The sequence below is a fragment of the Acomys minous genome (assembly GCF_964271855.1).
Source record: "Acomys minous genome assembly, chromosome: 4".
Lineage (NCBI taxonomy): Eukaryota > Metazoa > Chordata > Mammalia > Rodentia > Muridae > Acomys > Acomys minous.
Window position 1 is genome coordinate 54,076,100 of NC_140486.1, and position 19,546 is coordinate 54,095,645.

Genomic DNA, 19,546 nt, shown 5'->3' on the forward strand with positions numbered 1-19,546 from the left:
ATCTGCATAGCCTGCTTACCCTTCTTCTGGGTGCCACCAGGCCTCCCCACAAATGGAGAGTGATCAAATTGGAGGCACCAGAGTTCATGTCAGAGGTAGTCTCTGCTCTCCCCACAACCGTGGAGAATGTGCAGTCCATTGGCTAGATCTGAACAGGGGTCTAGGTTTACTGCATGCACTGACCTTGGTTGGTGCAACAGTTTGTGCAGAGCCCCCTGGGTCCAGCTCTGCCAGCCTTGATATGAACCACCATTCTTAATGTGCCAGGCATTTAGCTTCTTTTACTAAATGAGTTACCAGAAACCACCTCATTTATTTATGAGGAGTTTTAGATTAGTCTGTTTCTGAGATGTAGCCATTTTTAGAAACTGTCTCTAAGGACATTTTGGCCTCACCCTGGCGGTCGTGAGGTCACAACTGGATGCTGCAGTTAGTGCACTCTGCTATCTTCACATCCCCATGCATTTTTGGAGGACACGCCAGAGCTTACACCTATGTTTACAAACATGGGCTGGGGCTTGGAACAGGGGACCAAGGGCAGATAGCTTGCAGTGAAGAGAGAGCTCCAGGTGTTCTCTCGATACGGATTTGCAAGCTGAGTTCTGAGGTGTCAAACTCCTGTTTGATATTCTGTCTTGATCACAGTAAGATAATGGAATGTCAGAAAGAGGATGATAGAAAATGACAGAACAGAGTCAAAGTAAACTTAGACTAATGTATTACAAGCAAATTTGATTAAATCAGCTATGCAGATTCTGCAGTAGACATATTAATAGCTAGTGGGTTCAGATCCAGTGAAAAGATTTTTTCTCATGTGGAGCTCAATTCTGTGTGGGAGCATGGAACAAGGGCCTTTATTTCAGTGTGGTTTCAACCTAAAAAAATGCTTTTTGGGTGTTTGTCAATATTGGATAGCACCTGTCTTTTTTTTTTTCTTGCAATGTTTCAAACAACAACAACCCCCCCCCCCAATCTACTAAGTAATATTTTTAATGAGTATTTCTGAGGTGGGTGCTATATGCAAAAACCTACATTTTGGCAAGATAAAACTATTGAATCTCTGCCCCTGGCTGTCATACAACACAGTAAGTCACTAAAATTAACAAGAAATATTATGCATTTAATTGCTATGGTTCGCAACTCTTTAAATTTACTTATCCCTTATCATCTAGTTACATTCCAAAGCGATATGCACTGTTTATATATTGGAAACTAATTTTCTGCAATTGTATTTCTATTTTTAAACATTTATTTTAAATAAAATACAATTAAATTATTTCCCACTTTGCTTCCTTCTAGCCCCTTCTTTCACCCCTTCTTTTAAAACCTTTCCATGCCCCTTCAACTCTCAAATTGATAGCCTCTTTTTCTTGATTATTATAGTTGCATACATGCCCTGGGTAGCTTTTGTCAACATGATACAAGCTAGAGTAAGTTTGGAAGCTGTTACCTCAGCCCCCAGCCACAGTGTCCTCGGGGTAAGCCTTTGGTGCATTATCTTGATGAATGATCCATGTAGGAAGAGCAGTCCACAATGGGTGCGGTTATCCCTGTGCAGATGGTCTTGGATGGCTTAGCGAAGTCATGAGGAACAAGCCAGCAGGCAGCACTTCTCCATGGTGTATTCATCAGCTCCTGTCTCCAGGTCCCTGGCCTGCTTGCGTTCTTATCTTGACTTCCCTCTGCGATGTGGACTGTGATGTGGAGGTGTAGGTTAAAAATATAACCTCCCCTCTGAAAGTTGCTTTAGATCAAGGTACTTTATCACAGCAACAGAAGCCCTAACAAAGAATATCAATAAAACTTTCTGAGTCTGTTTTATTGTTTTAGATAACCCATTAAGAAACTCATCCCTGTAGAGGTCAGTTGTCTCAGCAGTGATTAATTACCTGCATTTGTTTGCCTAGGAGTGGAACCTTATGAGCTTTCCCCCTTGCAACTCCTCATTGAAAAAGCTTCTATTTACAGAAATGAAAACAGTTAGAGAAAACGTCAACTGGTCATAATGCAGAGATCAACAAACCCACGGGGGCCCCATTCTCAGTGGCTATACCTATAAGTATGGCTCAAGGAGCATCTCTGAAGACCATAAGAGAAGGAATACTAAGAAGTCTGTTGTGAGACGGTCCGTCCTAGAACTAGCTGCATAAACAAGGCTGAACAATGACAGTAAGAGCAAGGAAACTATCGTTGCATAAGGAGATTTGGAGTTTCCCACAAAGGCTCAATGGTCAGTATTATTATTCTAAGAGCAGCTTAAATGCTCAATGTTGATGTGCACATACATTTCTTCTTACATGATCTTAGGCAAATAGCCTAAGCTCCCCATAGTTCTTTATTTATAATGTGACCCCAGTGAGATTAAGGTATATATAAACCTTTCAGTAAGGTATACAAAATGACAAACAAATAATTAAAAAAATTTGTTTAATAACTTAGTCCACACGATTTGTGATGAGCTTCACTGTAATTTAAGCCTCACAGCCATGTCTGTAGACTCCGTGCCCATTACACTGTAGTATGGGCTGAGGCTCTCAGGAGGCAGTGCTGGTTTCAATTAGATCTTCCGGATAGATCTTATTGTGTCATTGTTCGTGAAGGGAACTATGGCGGTCCTGAATATTTGATGAGGCAAGACTCAGGACTACCATGTCTGGCTCGGCAGTTATCTGTTTATAATTTGCTCTGCTCTAGAGACCTGGAATGGTATCACAGTAGTGCTGCAGTTAGTTAAGAGCAAAAGCAGAAGAAAATTTTAGCCAAGTAATCAGGGTTTATATCTTATATTCAAACTATTTCTCAATGGGTTGGAGGCTGGCAGAAGACTCTGTGATGTCAGCTGCACATCTCAGGGTTGTAGTAGGGGTGGAGGGGTTGAATATAATACAGCTTAAGGTCTGTTTTTAACCAGCAGAGTATTTGTGTCTTTTAGTAAATCCAGTATGGAGAACCAATAAATAACACCTTGAAGATAATAATCTTGTCACAATCTATTCCAATGGCTGGTTTAGTTGTGTCATATAACTGTATATCTGAATCCAATATTCACATCTGTTTTCTTTCTCGAATGGACGCTACACAAGATTAAACTTGTGCTGTATTTTATTATAATTGTAGTATTATTGTGTTAACTACAATATAAGATTTCTACAACAATCCATCTCTTCCCTTTGGGTTTGTCCTGTCATTCCAATGTGTCAGAATTACCCTAAATATTATATTTGATTTCTGACCTGCTATCCATTGCTTTTAGATTTTGTCACCTCAAAAATTCTCTGAAGATAAATTCGTACTTTAAATAACGGAGTGCCGCGCCGAAGTGGCGCCAGTGGGAGCCAGGTCCAGAGCTGTCAGGGTCAGGATATGGAGGTGTGGATGGGTGGGTGGGGATGGGGTTGGGCGAGGCAGACCTCAACAGCTGCAGACAAGCGGTGTGCCCCAGGGGGGCTGGCGGTCAGTCCCCAGGAAGGAGGGCCTGTGTGAGGAGACCCGTGGTGAAGGCACAGAGCACGCCCCAGCCACATCCCTACAGCCACATGGCCTCTGGAGTGGAGGCGGCCTCCAAGGAGCTGCATCTGGATGCCAGGATCGGAGGAGGTGTGACATGACAGGTGACTGTGGCTTCTGTTTCTGCCTCTGCCGCCAGAAGTTCCTTAACCACTGCCTGGCCAAGTATGTTCATGGCGCCCAGGCCTGGGTCCCGCCAGCCCACAGGACTACGCGGTCTCCGAAAACGTCAAGACCAAAGGGGAACCTGAGGGGGAGGTAGAGAGTGAGGTGGCTGAAGAAGAGAGCAAATCGGAGGAAGACAGTGAAGATGAGAGAGAAGAGGAGAGTGAAGAAGACATGGAGGAAGAGCTGGAGTATGAGCCGCAAAGTGAGGCAGAGGAAGACAACCAGGAAGGAGAAGCTGAGGCAGAAGGAGAAGCTGAGACAGAAAGCAAATTTGACCCTGAAATAGAGATGGAAGTGGAAAGAGTGGCCAAGAGGAAGTGTCCGGAGCACTGGGTTGATTTGAACACCTATTGCCAGGAAGATAGGCAGCTCATCTGTGTCCTGTGTCCAGTCTTTGGGGCACACCGGGGCCACCAGCTGTCTACACTACATGAAACCCTTGAAGAACTGAGAGTGAGTATTGGGCATTCAAACATATGTCTAAGGGGACCAGGACCCCAAGTTTCAACTCAGGTAGCGTAGCTGTGACCACATTCATTTTCATGTCTCTCAAAACAACCCCCTCCCCCCCAAAACCGAATTGCCTATTGGGAGCAGTGCCTAGTCTACCATTCTGCTTGAAATTGTCAAGCTACAGAGTCTCATCTGAGAAAATACAAATACTCAAAATCTTGGGTATAATTTCTGAAAATTTGCAAATATCTTCTGTCTGGATCCCAGATAGGACATTCCTTGAGAATTGTGATGCCATTTAGGCCAATTTCCACATCATCACCATTCTTAGGACCAATGTTTTGACTTAGGGCTCTTGCTATTGCAACTTTGCCCACCTAGAAACATGGGAAACCATGATTTTTAAAATATATTTTATTAATTTATTCATATTAATCTCAATTGTTATCCCATCCCTTGTATCCTCCCATTTCTCCCTCCCTCCCATTTTCCCCTTACTCCCCTCCCCTATGTCTGTGACTGAGGGGGACCTCTTCCCCCTGTATATGCTCATAGGGTATCAAGTCTCTTTTTGGTAGCCTGCTATCCTTCCTCTGAGTGCCACCAGGCCTCCCCCTCCAGGGGACATGGTCAAATATGGGGCACTAGAGTTCACGTGAAAGTCAGACCCCACTCTCCACTCAACTGTGGAGAATGTCCTGTCCATTGGGAAGATCTGGGTAGGGGTTCGAAGTTTACTGTACGTATTATCCTTGGCTGGTGCCATAGTTTGAGCAGGACCCCTGGGCCCATATCTGCCCACCATAATGTTCTTCTTGTAGGGAGAAACCATGATTTTTGACAAAACCAAGTAGCTGCTTCCTTGCGTGAAAAGACGTCGAGGATGGTGATACAGATGGTGACTTGATGTGCCTTGTGTTGCCTTAGGCTTTTTGTTTCTGAGACTTAGTAGGAAGTTTATTTGGAAGGCTAATTTGATGTTGGACAGAGGCTTTCATGTCTACTCTTTAGACTTTTATGTATTTGTCTTGGACCAGGTTTTGGTCAGCAGTAGACATTTAGGGAATATTTGGTGATTGCATTTGGGTTGACGACTACAATGAATAACAACAGTTTTCCTTTGTGGTGTGTTCATTAAGTAATGAGTGCTGGTAACATCTTATGGCTTCCATTTCCCTAAGCAGTCTTATAACTGCTGGCCTCAAAATAAATAACATTTTGATAATCAAAATACTCTGTATTGATATTTTCTTTATTCCTATTTTTATTATGTGAAGTACACTTTATGAAGTATACAAAATATATGGTTTAACAAATAACTACAAAAATACTTATAAGCCCTCCACACAGATCAGAAATAGTTATTAGTACTTATTGTTACTAATTGTATTATTGGCAATTAGTAGTAGTAGTAGTAAGTTGTATTACTAATTAATTTATGTTATTAGTAATATTGATGTTCTTCATAACTCCAGTTATAGCTGTGTCTTCTTATGGTAGCCATTTTCTTGACTCTTGAGCTAAGAATTTTCTTAGTTATCTTTATGTTTATAGCATTTGTACGCATTTCTAAATGGATAGATATTATAGTTTTTGCATTATTGATATGTAGTTTTTAAAGTTTGTTTCACTTTTTTAAAGACATGTTTTTGAGTGTCATCCATTGGCTGGCTGCAATGCATTTTCCATTGGTGTATTAAGTTCCATTTTATAGATATGCCAAAAGTTACTCTGTACATGAAATTAGACTTGTTTCCTGGTTCTGGAATTTCTTGTTTTTATAAACAATTATTTAGCTAGGTGCCTCATGATTGTAATTCCAGCATTCCAGAGGTCAATTCAGGAGAATTAGATTTCACTATCAATCTCAGCTTAACAGTGAGTTTGAAGCCAGCCTGTCATGTGAGACCCTTGTCTCAAAAATAAAACAACACACCTTCTCAAAGAATAATGCAGGTACAAGTATTCTTTGTAATGCCCCTGATGTTAATTTTTCTATATTTAACTGGAAATAGTATCCAATGTTACCATCTGCTTTCCAAGTGGTTTTTCTAGTTTGCACAATTATGAAGACATTCCCTGTTGTCCTGAGTCTTCCCCACCACTTGGTATTAACAATATTTTTAACTTTTCCCTATGTGGTGATTATGTAGTAAATGGTGTCATATTTTGGTTTTAGCTCCATTCCTTTGGTTTTTGAAGTATCTTTTGCAATGTACCAGAGCAGACTCAGTATTAGGTTATAAATTTTCTCACTAAGTTACAGGTGTATGTATGTATACACAATGTATACACCTATACAGGTGTATATATCGTCTGTTTCTTTGTTGTTTATATCCATTTCAAATATCTTGTTTCATGGTTTTTAATTTCCTTTTCTAATATATCAATAGTAGCATGAAGCCCTGGCTGCACAGTAGGTCAGTAAGTATTTATCCGAAGTTGATAAAGCTGTAGGTAAAGGGGAGGGCTTGGTATCTAGTCAGAACCACCCTTCAGTGGTTCTGTGGAAAGGTTCCACCTTGGGAGTTCTACTTCAGTCTCAACTTGAGAATTACTTTCTTGTTGTTCAATATGGGATGGCAGCTTACTTTCATGCACTTCCTTCTGTTGGCTGCTTGGATATCTATAACCTGGGGCTGACCTGCTAAGAGAGGGAAATAGAAGCTTTAGTTCCGGTATGTAGGGTAGGGATGAGAAATAAAAAAACTTGGCTCAGGGGAGGCAGACAGGGAGGCTCAGGGAGGAGAGGGAGACAGAGACAGAAATTTTAATGGAGCTTAAGACAACATTATGAATGGGAAAATCAAACTGATTTTAAAAAACATAGAAAAAAAACGCTAAATAATGTATAGAGACATTATATACTTAATGCCATTATTGGAGTAAATAGATACAATGCTACATACCTTGCTGTCGGTTTTCCTTTGAGAAGCTTCTGTTGCTTAATTAAAAACCCTGAGCTGAAAGAAGAAAAACAATAGTTTCAGAGAGTGAGACCAGAACTTTGAAGCATTAAGGATACAAGATGGGTAATTTCAGGTAGGAAGGACAATGTAATAGGGATGATATCTAGGACCCCCATAACACTCTTATCCAGGTAGCTCACAAAGCAGCCGGCTAGTCTACCACAATTTATACTTGGCACAGAGTTACTGGATGTAAGATGCAGACTTCCTCATGCCAAGCAGAATGGTTAGATGTTGTGAATTACAATAGAAACTCTTTTTATTTTTTAATATTTTTAAATTTTTTTAAATTTTTATTTTTTTTACTTTATTAATTTATTCTTGTTACATCTCAATGGTTATCCCATCCCTTGTATCCTCCCATTCTTCCCTCCCTCCCATTTCCCCCTTATTCCCCTTTCCTATGACTGTTCCTGAGGGGGATTACCTCCCCCTGTAAATGTTCATAGGGTATCAAGTCTCTTCTTGGTAACCTGCTGTTCTTCCTCTGAGTGCCACCAGGTCTCCCCCTCCAGGGAACATCAGTTGAAGAATGGATAAAGAAACTGTGGTACATATACACTATGGAATACTACTCAGCTATTAAAAACAAGGAATTCCTGAAATTTGTGGATAAATGGATTGAGCTAGAAATGATCATAATGAGTGAGTTAACCCAGAAGCAGAAAGAGTCAAATGGTATATACTCACTTATATCTGCACATTAGCCCAAGGGGCATGTCCCACGAAATCCTTCACTTACCAGGAAATTGAGACAGAGGGGAGGACATTCTAGTGGGACTCTAGATGAGAGAAGCATGGGAGAATGGTAAAGTAGAAGGATCCAGAGGGTCCTAGAAGCCTACAAGTAGAACATTATGATAGGCAGATTTGGGCCCAGGGGTCCCGCTCAAACTAAGGCACCAGCCAAGGACAATACAGGCGGTAAACCTTAAACCCCTACAATAGAAACTCTTAAATCCCAGGTGTTAGACTTTGTTATTCTTCTAAACCCATGAAAAAGAACTCTTCAAGTGTATGGTGGCATCTGCTGCTTACTAGTAATTCTCTAAAATTACAGGATATGATTTTATTAAAAGATTGCCATCTCAAGACAAGTGTACCTGTATTATGGAAAATAATAAAAAGTTGTGTTCTTGAGTAGTATATATAAGATTGTCTTGGTAACTCCTGGGAGAAATTGCACATGTCTTAGACCCTGAGAACTTCAGAACTGTCTGCAGGTCCATCACACATTCTGAAAGAAGTTTCGATAATTGTTTCCAATAGTAAAGGAAATGGCGTATACACAGATGTCAGGACCAGCGCTCTAATGTTAATGGTAATTCACTACCTAAGGACATGGGGACTTTCCTAAATAACAAAATATGTCAGAAAAGATTGTTGAAAAAATCTTTCTTTCTTGTTTCACCACGTACAAAACTGTCAGCATGGAACAAATGGGCATGGCCGGCAGTGTTGAGTTTCAACATCCATTGCATTTCTGTGTCTCCTCAATTATCTGCTAATATCCATCAGGGAAGACAAATAGATGCTCTAAAGGGTGGAAAGTACAATTTCTCTCCATTAGCAGAAGTTTATGGAAAAATATGGGCGTAACAGAAGGAATTCCATCTGAGGGAAATATTCAGAAAAACGGAGAACTGAGGGGTCAGCTCTCCTCTCCAACCCCAGTTGAGCATCATGCTACAACCAAATGGTGCCACCATCCAGTCTGCACATCATCCTTCCAATCTGAGTCCCTCCTTCCTCACCTACTCTCTCCCTTATCCGCATACATACAGGGGAATGAAAAACACCTTTATCTTACTGAATGTCTTATGGGTCGTCAACACGTAAATTGCATTATTAAGTATTCTGTCCATCTTTGAACTGTGGTGATTTTGTTCTTAAACTATAATTGGCTTAGAAAATTTAACTCTTCACAGTTTTCACATTTACCTCTGTTACTGCATTTTGTGTTTTTGCTTGTAAATATGCTGATGTGTGCTTTGTGTTCCGAAGCTTCCACAGCACCAGTATAGAGTACCTCATTCTGAACCTTAATTTCATAGACGCCCCATAGAGAACAGAGGAAGGCACATGTTAAAAATTCATCGCTATAGAAAAGAAAAGGAGGCACTGCTGGGATAAATATCACTCAATTTTTAACTCAGAATTCTTTATAGTCTACCAAACAGTTAACATTTTCAACCTGGAAGCTACAGTGAGAATTAAGAAGTCTTTAGCTAATTCTATAAATATATTTCACTTCTCACATTACACTGACTATAGAAGGGATACTAAGCTGTTTCAAGTAAGTGACTTCCTCAGTCTCATTGAAGATACTCAGCTTCTGGGCACCCCAGGATAACCCAACTTTCAGGTGTGCCATCTTTGGGCAATGATACACGTTAGAATACAATACATTTAAAATAATTGCTGACAACAAACAAACAAAGAAACAAACAAAACCCCCAAAACAAACAGGTAACACTATTTTTACCTGAGGTTGATATTGAGATAAGACAGCATTTTAAATTTATTCATTTGTTATTCATGAGGTAGCTACCCAGTGTATGCTCATGAATTTAGAAGGCAGTGTTGACACACTTGCCATTAAACACACGTTTTCAGTTATGAGAAAAGAATTGAAGTAAACTGGAAAAACTAACACTGTAGCTTTGGAAAACTTTGATCTAGCATATTTTATTTCTTTTTTAAAAAAAGACTCATTTATTTATTTTATTTTATGCATGAGTGCTCTATCCATGTACATCCGCAGGCCAGAAGAGAGCATAAGATCTCATTATAAATGGTTGTGAGCCACCAAGTGGTTGCTGGGAATTGAACTCAGGACCTCTGGAAGAGCAGTCAGTGCTCTTAACCTCGGAGCCACCTCTCCAGCCTGCTTATTTCTTGATATATCCTCAACCTTGATCTATCCAGTAAACAGATTTATCTATTAGTAAACAGAGATCTCAGACCTGCTGACTTGTTTCCTCATGAAATACATAAATGTCCAGCTTTCATGCTTTGAAACTGATAATATAAACTTTTCATCCTAAACTAATCATTTTGAAGGCTGTAATCTCAAGCTAATATTAAACAATGACATTTTAAAAGGATGTATCTTAATATTTAATATGCGTATAGTTTTATACCAACTTGACAGAGTTCAGAATCATTTGGGAAGAGAGAACTTCAATTGAGAAAATGACCTTACCTACTTGGACTGTAAACAAGCCTTTGGTGCATTTTCTTGATTGATTTGTATGGGAAGGCTCAGCTTCCTGTGAGCAGTGCCACCCATGGGCTGGTGGTCCCAGGTTCTAGAAGAAGACTGTACAAGCAATGGGAGCAAGCCAGTAAGGTGCACTCCTTCATGAGTCTCTGCATCAACTCCTGCCTCTAGGTTCTTGCCCTGTTTGAGTTCCTGTCCTGACTCTCTTCAGTGATAAACTGTGATGTAGAACTCTAAGCTCAAATACCACTCCTGCCCCCCAAGTTACTTTTGTTCATAGTGTTTTGTCATAGCAGTACAAAGTTTTTAAAAATTAAATATTTTTATATATACATTTATATTATTACACATATATAAAATAAACTACATACAACAAGAAGAAGCATGAAATAATCAGGAATCATATTAATGTTACATTTATAGTGTTTTGGCTATTTGTATTTGGCCTTGAAGAAAACATCTTTCCTATCTCAGTGAGACTAAAATTGTGAATGTAAATAAATATCTGTCATATCTCATCTCTACTTAAAACATCTCTCTAGACCTAAAAACTTCTTAACCCCTAAACAACTAAGCTTAACTTAACTATCTGGTCTTCAACTCCATCAGAGTTGAGAAGGAATAAAATTAATTACTTGAGTAAACAGGAAGTGGAGGTTAGCAGCTTTCAACGTGAAAGAAAAATGACAGAGAAAGTTTGCTGCCTGAACACCCCAAACTCTATAATGTTGGAGCATCATCTTCAGCCTTCTGGCCCAGTATATCTGACAGACATATTTATAAGGCAGGAACTGCCAGGTCATAGAGTATTGTTCTGAAAAGTAACAAAACAGCAATTAAATGCCCTCAATTATCTTACTTAAAAACTATATGAATATAATCTCTAAAAGTAGAAATATTACATTTTCAGTGGTTCTTAAATTATAAATCCATGAAATTGTTGCTGTAAGACTTTTCTTTTTTACCATAGTTAGATATTCTAATAGTTATCCAATGACAACTTTGTTTTTCCATTGCATTGTCACCATGTAAACATTAATATATATGCAACATTATATACATTTATCAGTGCTTTTCTGTCCATCTCTCCATATGTTTTCAGCCTATGCCACTCATTAATTTGTCCCAAAGACATAAGCAGCGTCTATTATGTAATAAATATTTAGGGTTAAAAATCCATGATTTAATTAATGTCAACAAAGGCAGACAAGGAGCTACAGTAAGAAAGTATGGGTTTTAACTTAAATTTGGAGGTGTTGGAACGGCTACCAAGGAGGCCATATGTGAGTAATAATATGAACGTGTGTGACAGTAAAGCCCCAGAGATGTTCGAAGGCAGAGCAGTGTAGGCAGGGAGAATAGCCTTAACTAAGGCCTCTCCTGGGGGAGCATGGCTGGAGAGATAAAGAACTCCCAGAAGTCCAGTGGAAGTAGAAAAGAATAATACTATGGAGACTGAGGTAAAATGTGGCAGAATTATATCTCATGTAGATGAGGAAGAGATGATGCTAGTAGTGATGGAGACAATCACAGCACAACGGGGCAGAGAATGCAGCAGGATGGGATGTATAATTAGAGCCTGATTTACATTGTCTTCCCTGCAGCCATTTGTTTTACTCACAATAAGATAAAAATGCTAAGTTTAAGCAAAATTTCCAAGTCATAACAAACTCCCTATATGAGAGAAATGTGACCAGTCCCTGGTGGCCAGTCCTTTAGTTTCATATTTCCCATCTCAGGCCTTCAGTTCCCAAAGGGACAGTAGGGACCGACTGTCCTCTGCCTCTGCTATTAGACTGTATCATTATGCAGAGCGTCTCAGTGTAGTGCTTTCCATAAGTAATCAAATTCCTTTAGAAGCATGGGTGTGGCTGGGAGAACTAGCAATGAATGGTTTGCTTTTGTGCAGCCATTCAGTTGTTTTGTGTTTACTCTATAGGAAATAATTTTTCTTTTTGTGACTTTCTTTCTTCCTTTCTTTGTTTTCCTCTTTCCTTCTTTTTACAACTGACAGTCCACCTTTGGCCATAAACTGCTAATATTCCAAGAAGGATGATATATGTTACTGTCAGATTTCTCAGAAATGTAAATTGGGTGGTTTAATACTGCATTATGCAAAAGAAGAACAGTTGATTTAAAGTTAACTAGAAAATGAAATAGTAAATTATGGAAATCACTGAATAATAAAATGAAAATTTAAATTAAGAAATACATAGAAAGGAAAAGCCAAATAAAATATGCTCACTTTTTTTTTGTTTTAAATATCTTACTATTAGTGTATAGACGTTTAATCTCTTTTGTGTCTTTATTCATTGTGTATATTTTATAAATTTTAGGCATCACTGCATTTATACAAAGTATGTGAATTATGTAACCACTAATAAAGCAAAAGTGGTTTATATAAAATCTGTTAAGTATTTTAATAATCTGAGAAGTTGAAATATATCACCTAAGTTCAAAAAAGTTCTTTCTTTTTCACTTCTAACTGAACTTTTCTCACCAAGTATCCCCTCTGCACACATTCATTCTGTCCTTAAATCAATAAAAATAAACTGTGACCATGGCTTTAGTAGTCACATCACGAAGCATGACTTATTTCCACTTACTACTGTTCCTTAATTTTCTCAATGGCCATTCAATGCACCTACAACATTACACTCGGCAGTTCACACACAACCCATGTAAACAGTTACTTCTAAAGCCATCGGTGCACAGCTTGTTATCATCTACGGAAATGTAAACTAGTTGAATTTCTTATAATGGTTCTTGAGATGTTCAACAAATGGTAAAAGGCATCTGTGTCTACACAGCTCTAAAGCATTCCTCATGGAATCTCAAAGGAAATTAGACAATGTTGAGACCAAGACGGGGTTAGTTAAAGGATTGTCACTTTTTGAGGGAGGAAGACGGTGGTATTTCATTTTCTTAAATTTGAAAATGCCAAATCTTCTTTGAGTGTTGTCCTCCACCCTGTATATTTGAGCTTGTTACCTTTTTGTTATTAAATAAGATCTTTCTCCTTTTCATTTTGAAATACTGCAGCTGTGTTACAGGCAAGGTCAGAGATAACTAAGTTCTGACGACAGAAAGCCTATGGAGGGACATGCAGGGTTTGTAACATTTCCCTCAAGCTCTTCTTATGCAAGTACCCAGGGATCTCTCTCTTTAACTGGTGTAAAGTTTCAGTGGTGCTTGAGAGTGTGAGAGACCCACTTGGTGAAAGGATCCCCTCCTAGTCATGGCAGTTGTTAGGTTTGAGACCCATATGGAGACTGAGCTGCCTGTGTACTACATCTGAGTAGGGGGTCCAAGTCCTCTCCATGAATGGTCCTTGTTTGTGCATCAGTCTCCATAGGCTCCCCCTCCCCCCCGGGCTCATATTGTTGCCTGTTGGTCTTCTTGTGGAACTCCTGTACCTCCAGGTCCTTTTATCACCGACTCTTCTGTAAGGCTTCCTGTACTCTGCCCAAAGTCTGGCTGTGAGACTTAGCTTCTGCTTCAGTCTCCTGCAGGGTTGAGCCTTTCAGAGGGCATCTATGGTAGGCTCTCATCGTGTTCCTTCTCTTCAACCTCTTCTGGTGTCTACTCTGTTTCCTCTTCTGAATGAGAATTAAGCATCCTCCTTAGGGTCCTCCTTGCTAGACCCAGTTATGCTCTGTGTTCGTATAAGCAGATGTAGTAGTTGACGCATAGAGATTATTTTGATACTCTGTAATTCTTTAAGTTTACTATTTAAATATACCAATCTGTTTCTAAAGTAATAGCGTGTTTTTCACTTAGATGTCCTCAAATGGTTTTAGCCTCCACACTCTTTCCAAATATATGATAACTATCAACATAATTATATAAATGCTTTATGATGTTACAGAAAGCTCTAAAATGTTAAATTTATGGTTCAAATAGCACGATATTTAAGAAAATAAGTTGAACATTATTAGTATTATTAAAGAAACCAGAACTGGGAAGTAGGCACAGAAGCAAAAAAAATCCTATTTTATTAGGAATTTATTACAACAGAATGAAAAATGTAGGTGTGATGCTAAGTGCCAAATACAGCAAGGACCGTAGAGCATTACAGCCAGTGATGAGGATGGAGAGAGTGGATGGGACACTAGGGAGGAAATGCTGAGGATGATCAGGGTTGGGATTGACTCATCTTAAGCAGATTCAGTGGATTTCTGCTCACAGAAGGCAAGGTGACCAGCTCTCCTGAGAGGCAAAGTGAAGAAGATGGACAGATACTGAGATTTTCTTTCAGTTATTGAGTGGCTCTGACTAATACCAGAGAGAACAACTTCAAGAGAGAAATAATTACTTTGTCCATGGTTTCAGACTGTTTAGCCTATCTTTGCCTGGCCCCATAGGTTTGAAGGAGCATGCTGACAGAGATGGGTCTTCTACTGAGGGTACACAAGAGGCGTAGAGCTAGGAAAGGAAGGGAGATGGGTACCTCTCAAAGCCACGCCTCCAGTGACCCATTTCCTCCAGCTAGGTTCCACCCAGCAACATTTTCACAACTTCCCAAGCCAGTGTCATCAGCTGCGGGTAAACAGATTGTTACATGGTTCTGTAAGGAATGTTTCGCATTGAAATGATTATCAGGTACAAATGGTGGGAGGGTCTCTCTGAACAGAATCAACACTATTCTTGGTAAAACTGAGTTATCAAAAAGTACAGCACAGAAGTAAAAAAGTTGAGGTTTAGGGGAAACGAGAGCTCAGTGTTGGTTGGAAGGTGTGACTGGGTGTGTGACAGTGATACTACCCTAGAGCATGTAGCTCAGGAGGTTTGAGCACAAGGCACACACTTAGACTGAGAGACAGAATGGTCATGTGAAACCCTAGAGGCTGACATCATGTGCAAAGCCATGGCCTTTACCGTAGCAGTCAGTATCAGGCCACTTATGAATGCTGTTATGGTACTATTGTGACTTGCAGGTCAGAATTCACAAAGAGAAAGTGTTTACAGGATCAGACCCTGAACTAGGGTTACAGTAGAACGAATCCGGACATATTAGAAAGGTGTTTTTAGAGGATCTGGATATTTAGATTAATTGTATGAAGGGTACAAGAGGGGAAGGATCTAAAGACATTTTCAGCATTTTAGCACAAATAACTTAAATAGACTTGTCACAAAGACAAATGTTGAGGAGGCTGATCACTTCAGCAAACAGATGTGTAATGCTTACTTCCACTGTGACAGACTGAGGACATTTCATCTCAGTCTTAGATGTACTATATCTTTCAAGCTGAGATGACAGATCACCCAAGTTATTATTAGTTGTTCAATTTGAGACCAGACTTCTGACCTCTCAGCTGGTGACAGAGACATAGATTCAGCTGCTACCATAAAACTCAGGACCAAAAAGATTATAGATACTTCTTGACAGTCACCAACTAACCAGAGCTAACCGAGAGGCCCCATCACCAGGCCATGTTATTCTTGTACCATGGATTGAAATGCACTTAATTTGAACATATTTACTACAAATGGATTGTATAGACATTCTTTCACAATTATTTATTTGTATTTTCATTATCATGTGTTCGCTAATGCCGTGAAATTAATGTAGCCATTCATACAAGAAAGTTACTTATTAGAAAATATTAAAATACAGAGCGATGTTGATGAATAATTTATTGGTAAGGGCTGACTGTGGTTTTTTTTTCTTCAGCAGTGACAATGCAGTTTATAAGCCACCAGTTCCCGGATTATCATGACCCTACAATCGGTAAGTAAAAGCTGTTTTTCTCCGTCAGCTCAAACAGTTACACTGAGCAAGTAGTTTTAAAGCACTGTTGATAATATTAGAGAATAAGAGTAAAATTTGTTTCATCACACAGCATATAAATACATATGAATATATGGGTATAAATTTTTGAGTCATGAGTATTTGTCCTTCCTTCTCATAATGTGCTTTCATATTTTATACTTTGTTCAAGTTATTCTAGTAAATGATGGTTGAAATCCATTATGCTGATTTCTAAATTCACTAATGGATATTTTCCATTAGAAAAATGAATTAAAAACCTTTGCTCCGGGTAATATAACTGATGTGATTACAATGCACTGATCACATTTTCAGTCTCTAGTATCCGATTGTAGAATTAGTTACTTCTCCCAATGACGCATTTGGGGAAACATTTAAATATAGGCATAATTCCACTTAACGTCCTTGCTTATTGATGAGGAAACTGAGGCACAATGAAAAAAAACCTATAGTTTATGCACCAAACCCAGCATATTTAATTCCTCAAGTGCAATTTTCTTCCTACAATAACAGTAGAGAAATGCAGCCACAAGGAGCAAGCTTTCTCCTTTGTTTGAAGGGAGAAAAGTACCTTTAAAATTGGCTTACTCTTCAGAAATCTGCTTTAGAGAGAGTTGGAAACTTGCAAGCGGAGTCCACCATATTATTCTTTGGCTGGAAATGCATAAAGCTTAAGACCAAACTGAGCCTTACTTCCCAGAAAGTAAGGCACAGAACTGCCGGGCTCCTCCTTATGTCTGCCTGGCAGGATGTACCGCTATGTGTGTCCTAGAGAGTGAACCTAGATTTTCTACAAGGCCAATGAGGGCCCTTTGGTGCAGAATCATCTTTCTAGGCCCTAATATATTACTTTTAAAAAGTCTATAGTTCTTGAAGACCGCCTCGTTAGGCTAATTGAATTAATAAGATTTAAACATAGTGAATTCACATGCTCTTAACCAGAATGGATCCCCTAAGGAATTGAATTTTATTTCTTTTTTTTTTCCTATCAAGGTCTGTTTATTGAATCAAAAGCCTGAATTTTGTTTCTTAAGGTAATCAGATTGTACAGTTTTAGAAATGATCAGCTTTGGTGATTATTTGATTATTCTCTCAGCTAATTTTTGAAACATCTTAATTATGGAATGCTGTCAGCTTTTTGTCACCTACCCTGAGTTATAGACAGGGGAAACTCTTGCTAAAATTTCTGAATCATGCACATTTCTGGAAAACTCACTATAGTATAATATATAATATATGATATCACAAGTGCACTTCGTTGCAAATTATTTTTAATCTCTGTGTTTTTACAGATTGGTATTACATAACTTGGCCTCTTTTTACAAATCCTTCTTGTATAATATAATTGCTGGGATAAGATAGTAGATGGAAATAAACTACCAGTGTCTCCTTTACAAGGAATAAGCATGCCGTGTGTGGTGATGACTCTTGCAGACAGACTGTGAGATCATCCATTTCTTGAGATTAGGCTACCTGGACATTCTAACAGCTGAAATTACACTTTTATCTAGAAATAAACAAGACAGTGTTGAAGGAAGGTTGAAAATGGAAACAACAGTATATTGCTTTCAATTTGACTCTCCCATCCTCTCATTTCTTGGCTTCTGTAATGGGATATTGGTTAACAATTTTCCATTGTTATCCTGATGGAAGAGGGTGAAAGGCTCAGACAATTTACTCCGTGTCTGTTCCAGCTGCTTAGCTATACTCTGCCTGATGCCTTAATGACATCTCCAGGGGAAATTCATGTGCACAGAGCTTGAATATCTTCCAAGCAAGAGAAGGATAACGCCCATCATGAGTGCTTATCTCATAACTGAAGTAGGCAGGAAATATTTTCAGTACTTATCTATGTCTATTTGCCATCATATTAGCTGAGATTTCTAGATGTAATTTTTCCTGTAATAAGAGAATTAGTTTGTTGGGTTTTTTTGCCTTCACATTCTACTTCACATAGAATTCTTTATGAAGAATTATTATTCTTTCAAATAAACATAAAATTGAAAATTTTACACTCTGTAAAATGAAAAGTAAGAAAATATTGGTTATTACCAGTGTTTTCTCAATGGAAGGGTTTTGTTCCATATCTACTGGTCACATATTCAAAGTCAGTAACCAGTGATTTTCACATCTCAAATCTATAGATGATAGCTATTGTATGAATATTTAAAGCTGGCTTCATTTTTCCAATGGGAAAGAGTCACATTAGTAATTAGAGATCAGAATATGACTAAAGTTGAAGGGGAACATCTCTAAACATATTATATCATGTTAAATACAGCTTCATTTTCCATGAATAACTATTTTTTAAATAATTTATTTAGATTACATCCCGATTGCTATCCCCTCATTCGTATCTTCCCATTCCCCCCTCTCTCTTTCACCCTATTCCCTTCCCCTAGACCTCTGACAGAAGGGGACCTTATCCCCTACCATATGACCACAGCATATCAGGTCTCATCTGGATAGCCTGCTTCCCCTTCCTCTGAGTGCTGCCAGGCCTCCTCACCAAGGGGAACTGGTCAAATAGGCGGCACCAGAGTTCATGTCAGAGGTAGTCCCCACTCTCCCCACAACCGTGGAGAATGAGCTGTCCATCGGCTAGATCTGAACAGGGGGGTTCTAGATTTACTGCATGCATTGTCCTTAACATCCATATTAAGATCTCATTGTCTGAACCTTCATGTCAATAAATGAACATGTCATCCAATACAAATCTTCAGCTATGACCATTGCATGTCTATCAGTGCGCAAACCATACATTTCTACTCTACAATACAATTTTCTTGACCTCCACAAATAAAAACATAAGTACCATAGTTCAAATCTTCAGGCATTTTTCTATTCAGGAAGAGGAGTTGGAAGAAGTAATTATGGGGGATACACGTTCCTTTGATGGCAGCCAGTGCTGTAGGAAATCAGCAAGACGGTATACAAGAAGGACGTGGAAAGGATGGAATGACCAGTCCTCAATCCTCCAAGCTCTGCTTGCTACAAAGCTAGGTTCATGTGGTGAGAATCTCCTGGCATCCACTCTAGAATTCAGAAGTCCTTCTTCATGAAGGATATTCATGAAGTCTGGAATTAATAGAGGCTTTGAGAAAATAATCTAAGATTTTTGATTAAGATATGTTCTTTAGATTCCTTGCCGCTTGAAGTCGAAGAAGTCTTATTATGCATAGTTATAATTGAATTTTAAAAGTTATTTTTCTTTTCTTGAAATAAAGGATGAATCCCTTTAACATAAACACACACACTAGGCTTTTTATTAGTAGACTAGACATTTTAGTCCACATCACGTTTTATTGGCACTTTCAGAGATTTTGTATTGTTTCTGTTCATGATTACTGTTATACAGTTGAAGACTGACATAAAACTCCAGGAACCCAAGCGCCTGACTAGACTAATTAACAAAGCTGCAAACAAAAAGTCTCAACTGTCTCTCCCTGGATGTGA

At 38.9% G+C, this 19,546-nt stretch overlaps 1 protein-coding gene across 6 annotated transcripts in view; it reads left to right on the plus strand.

Moving 5' to 3' along the window:
* RIT2 (Ras like without CAAX 2) overlaps positions 1-19,546 on the plus strand; it is a 369,751-nt gene that overhangs the window by 97,981 nt on the left and 252,224 nt on the right. For all 6 annotated transcript variants that reach the window (XM_084779109.1, XM_084779108.1, XM_084779107.1 and 3 more), the window contains one exon: positions 15,995-16,051. In XM_084779109.1, coding sequence (XP_084635235.1) covers positions 15,995-16,051 — 57 coding nt within the window. The remainder of the gene's footprint in view (positions 1-15,994; positions 16,052-19,546) is intronic.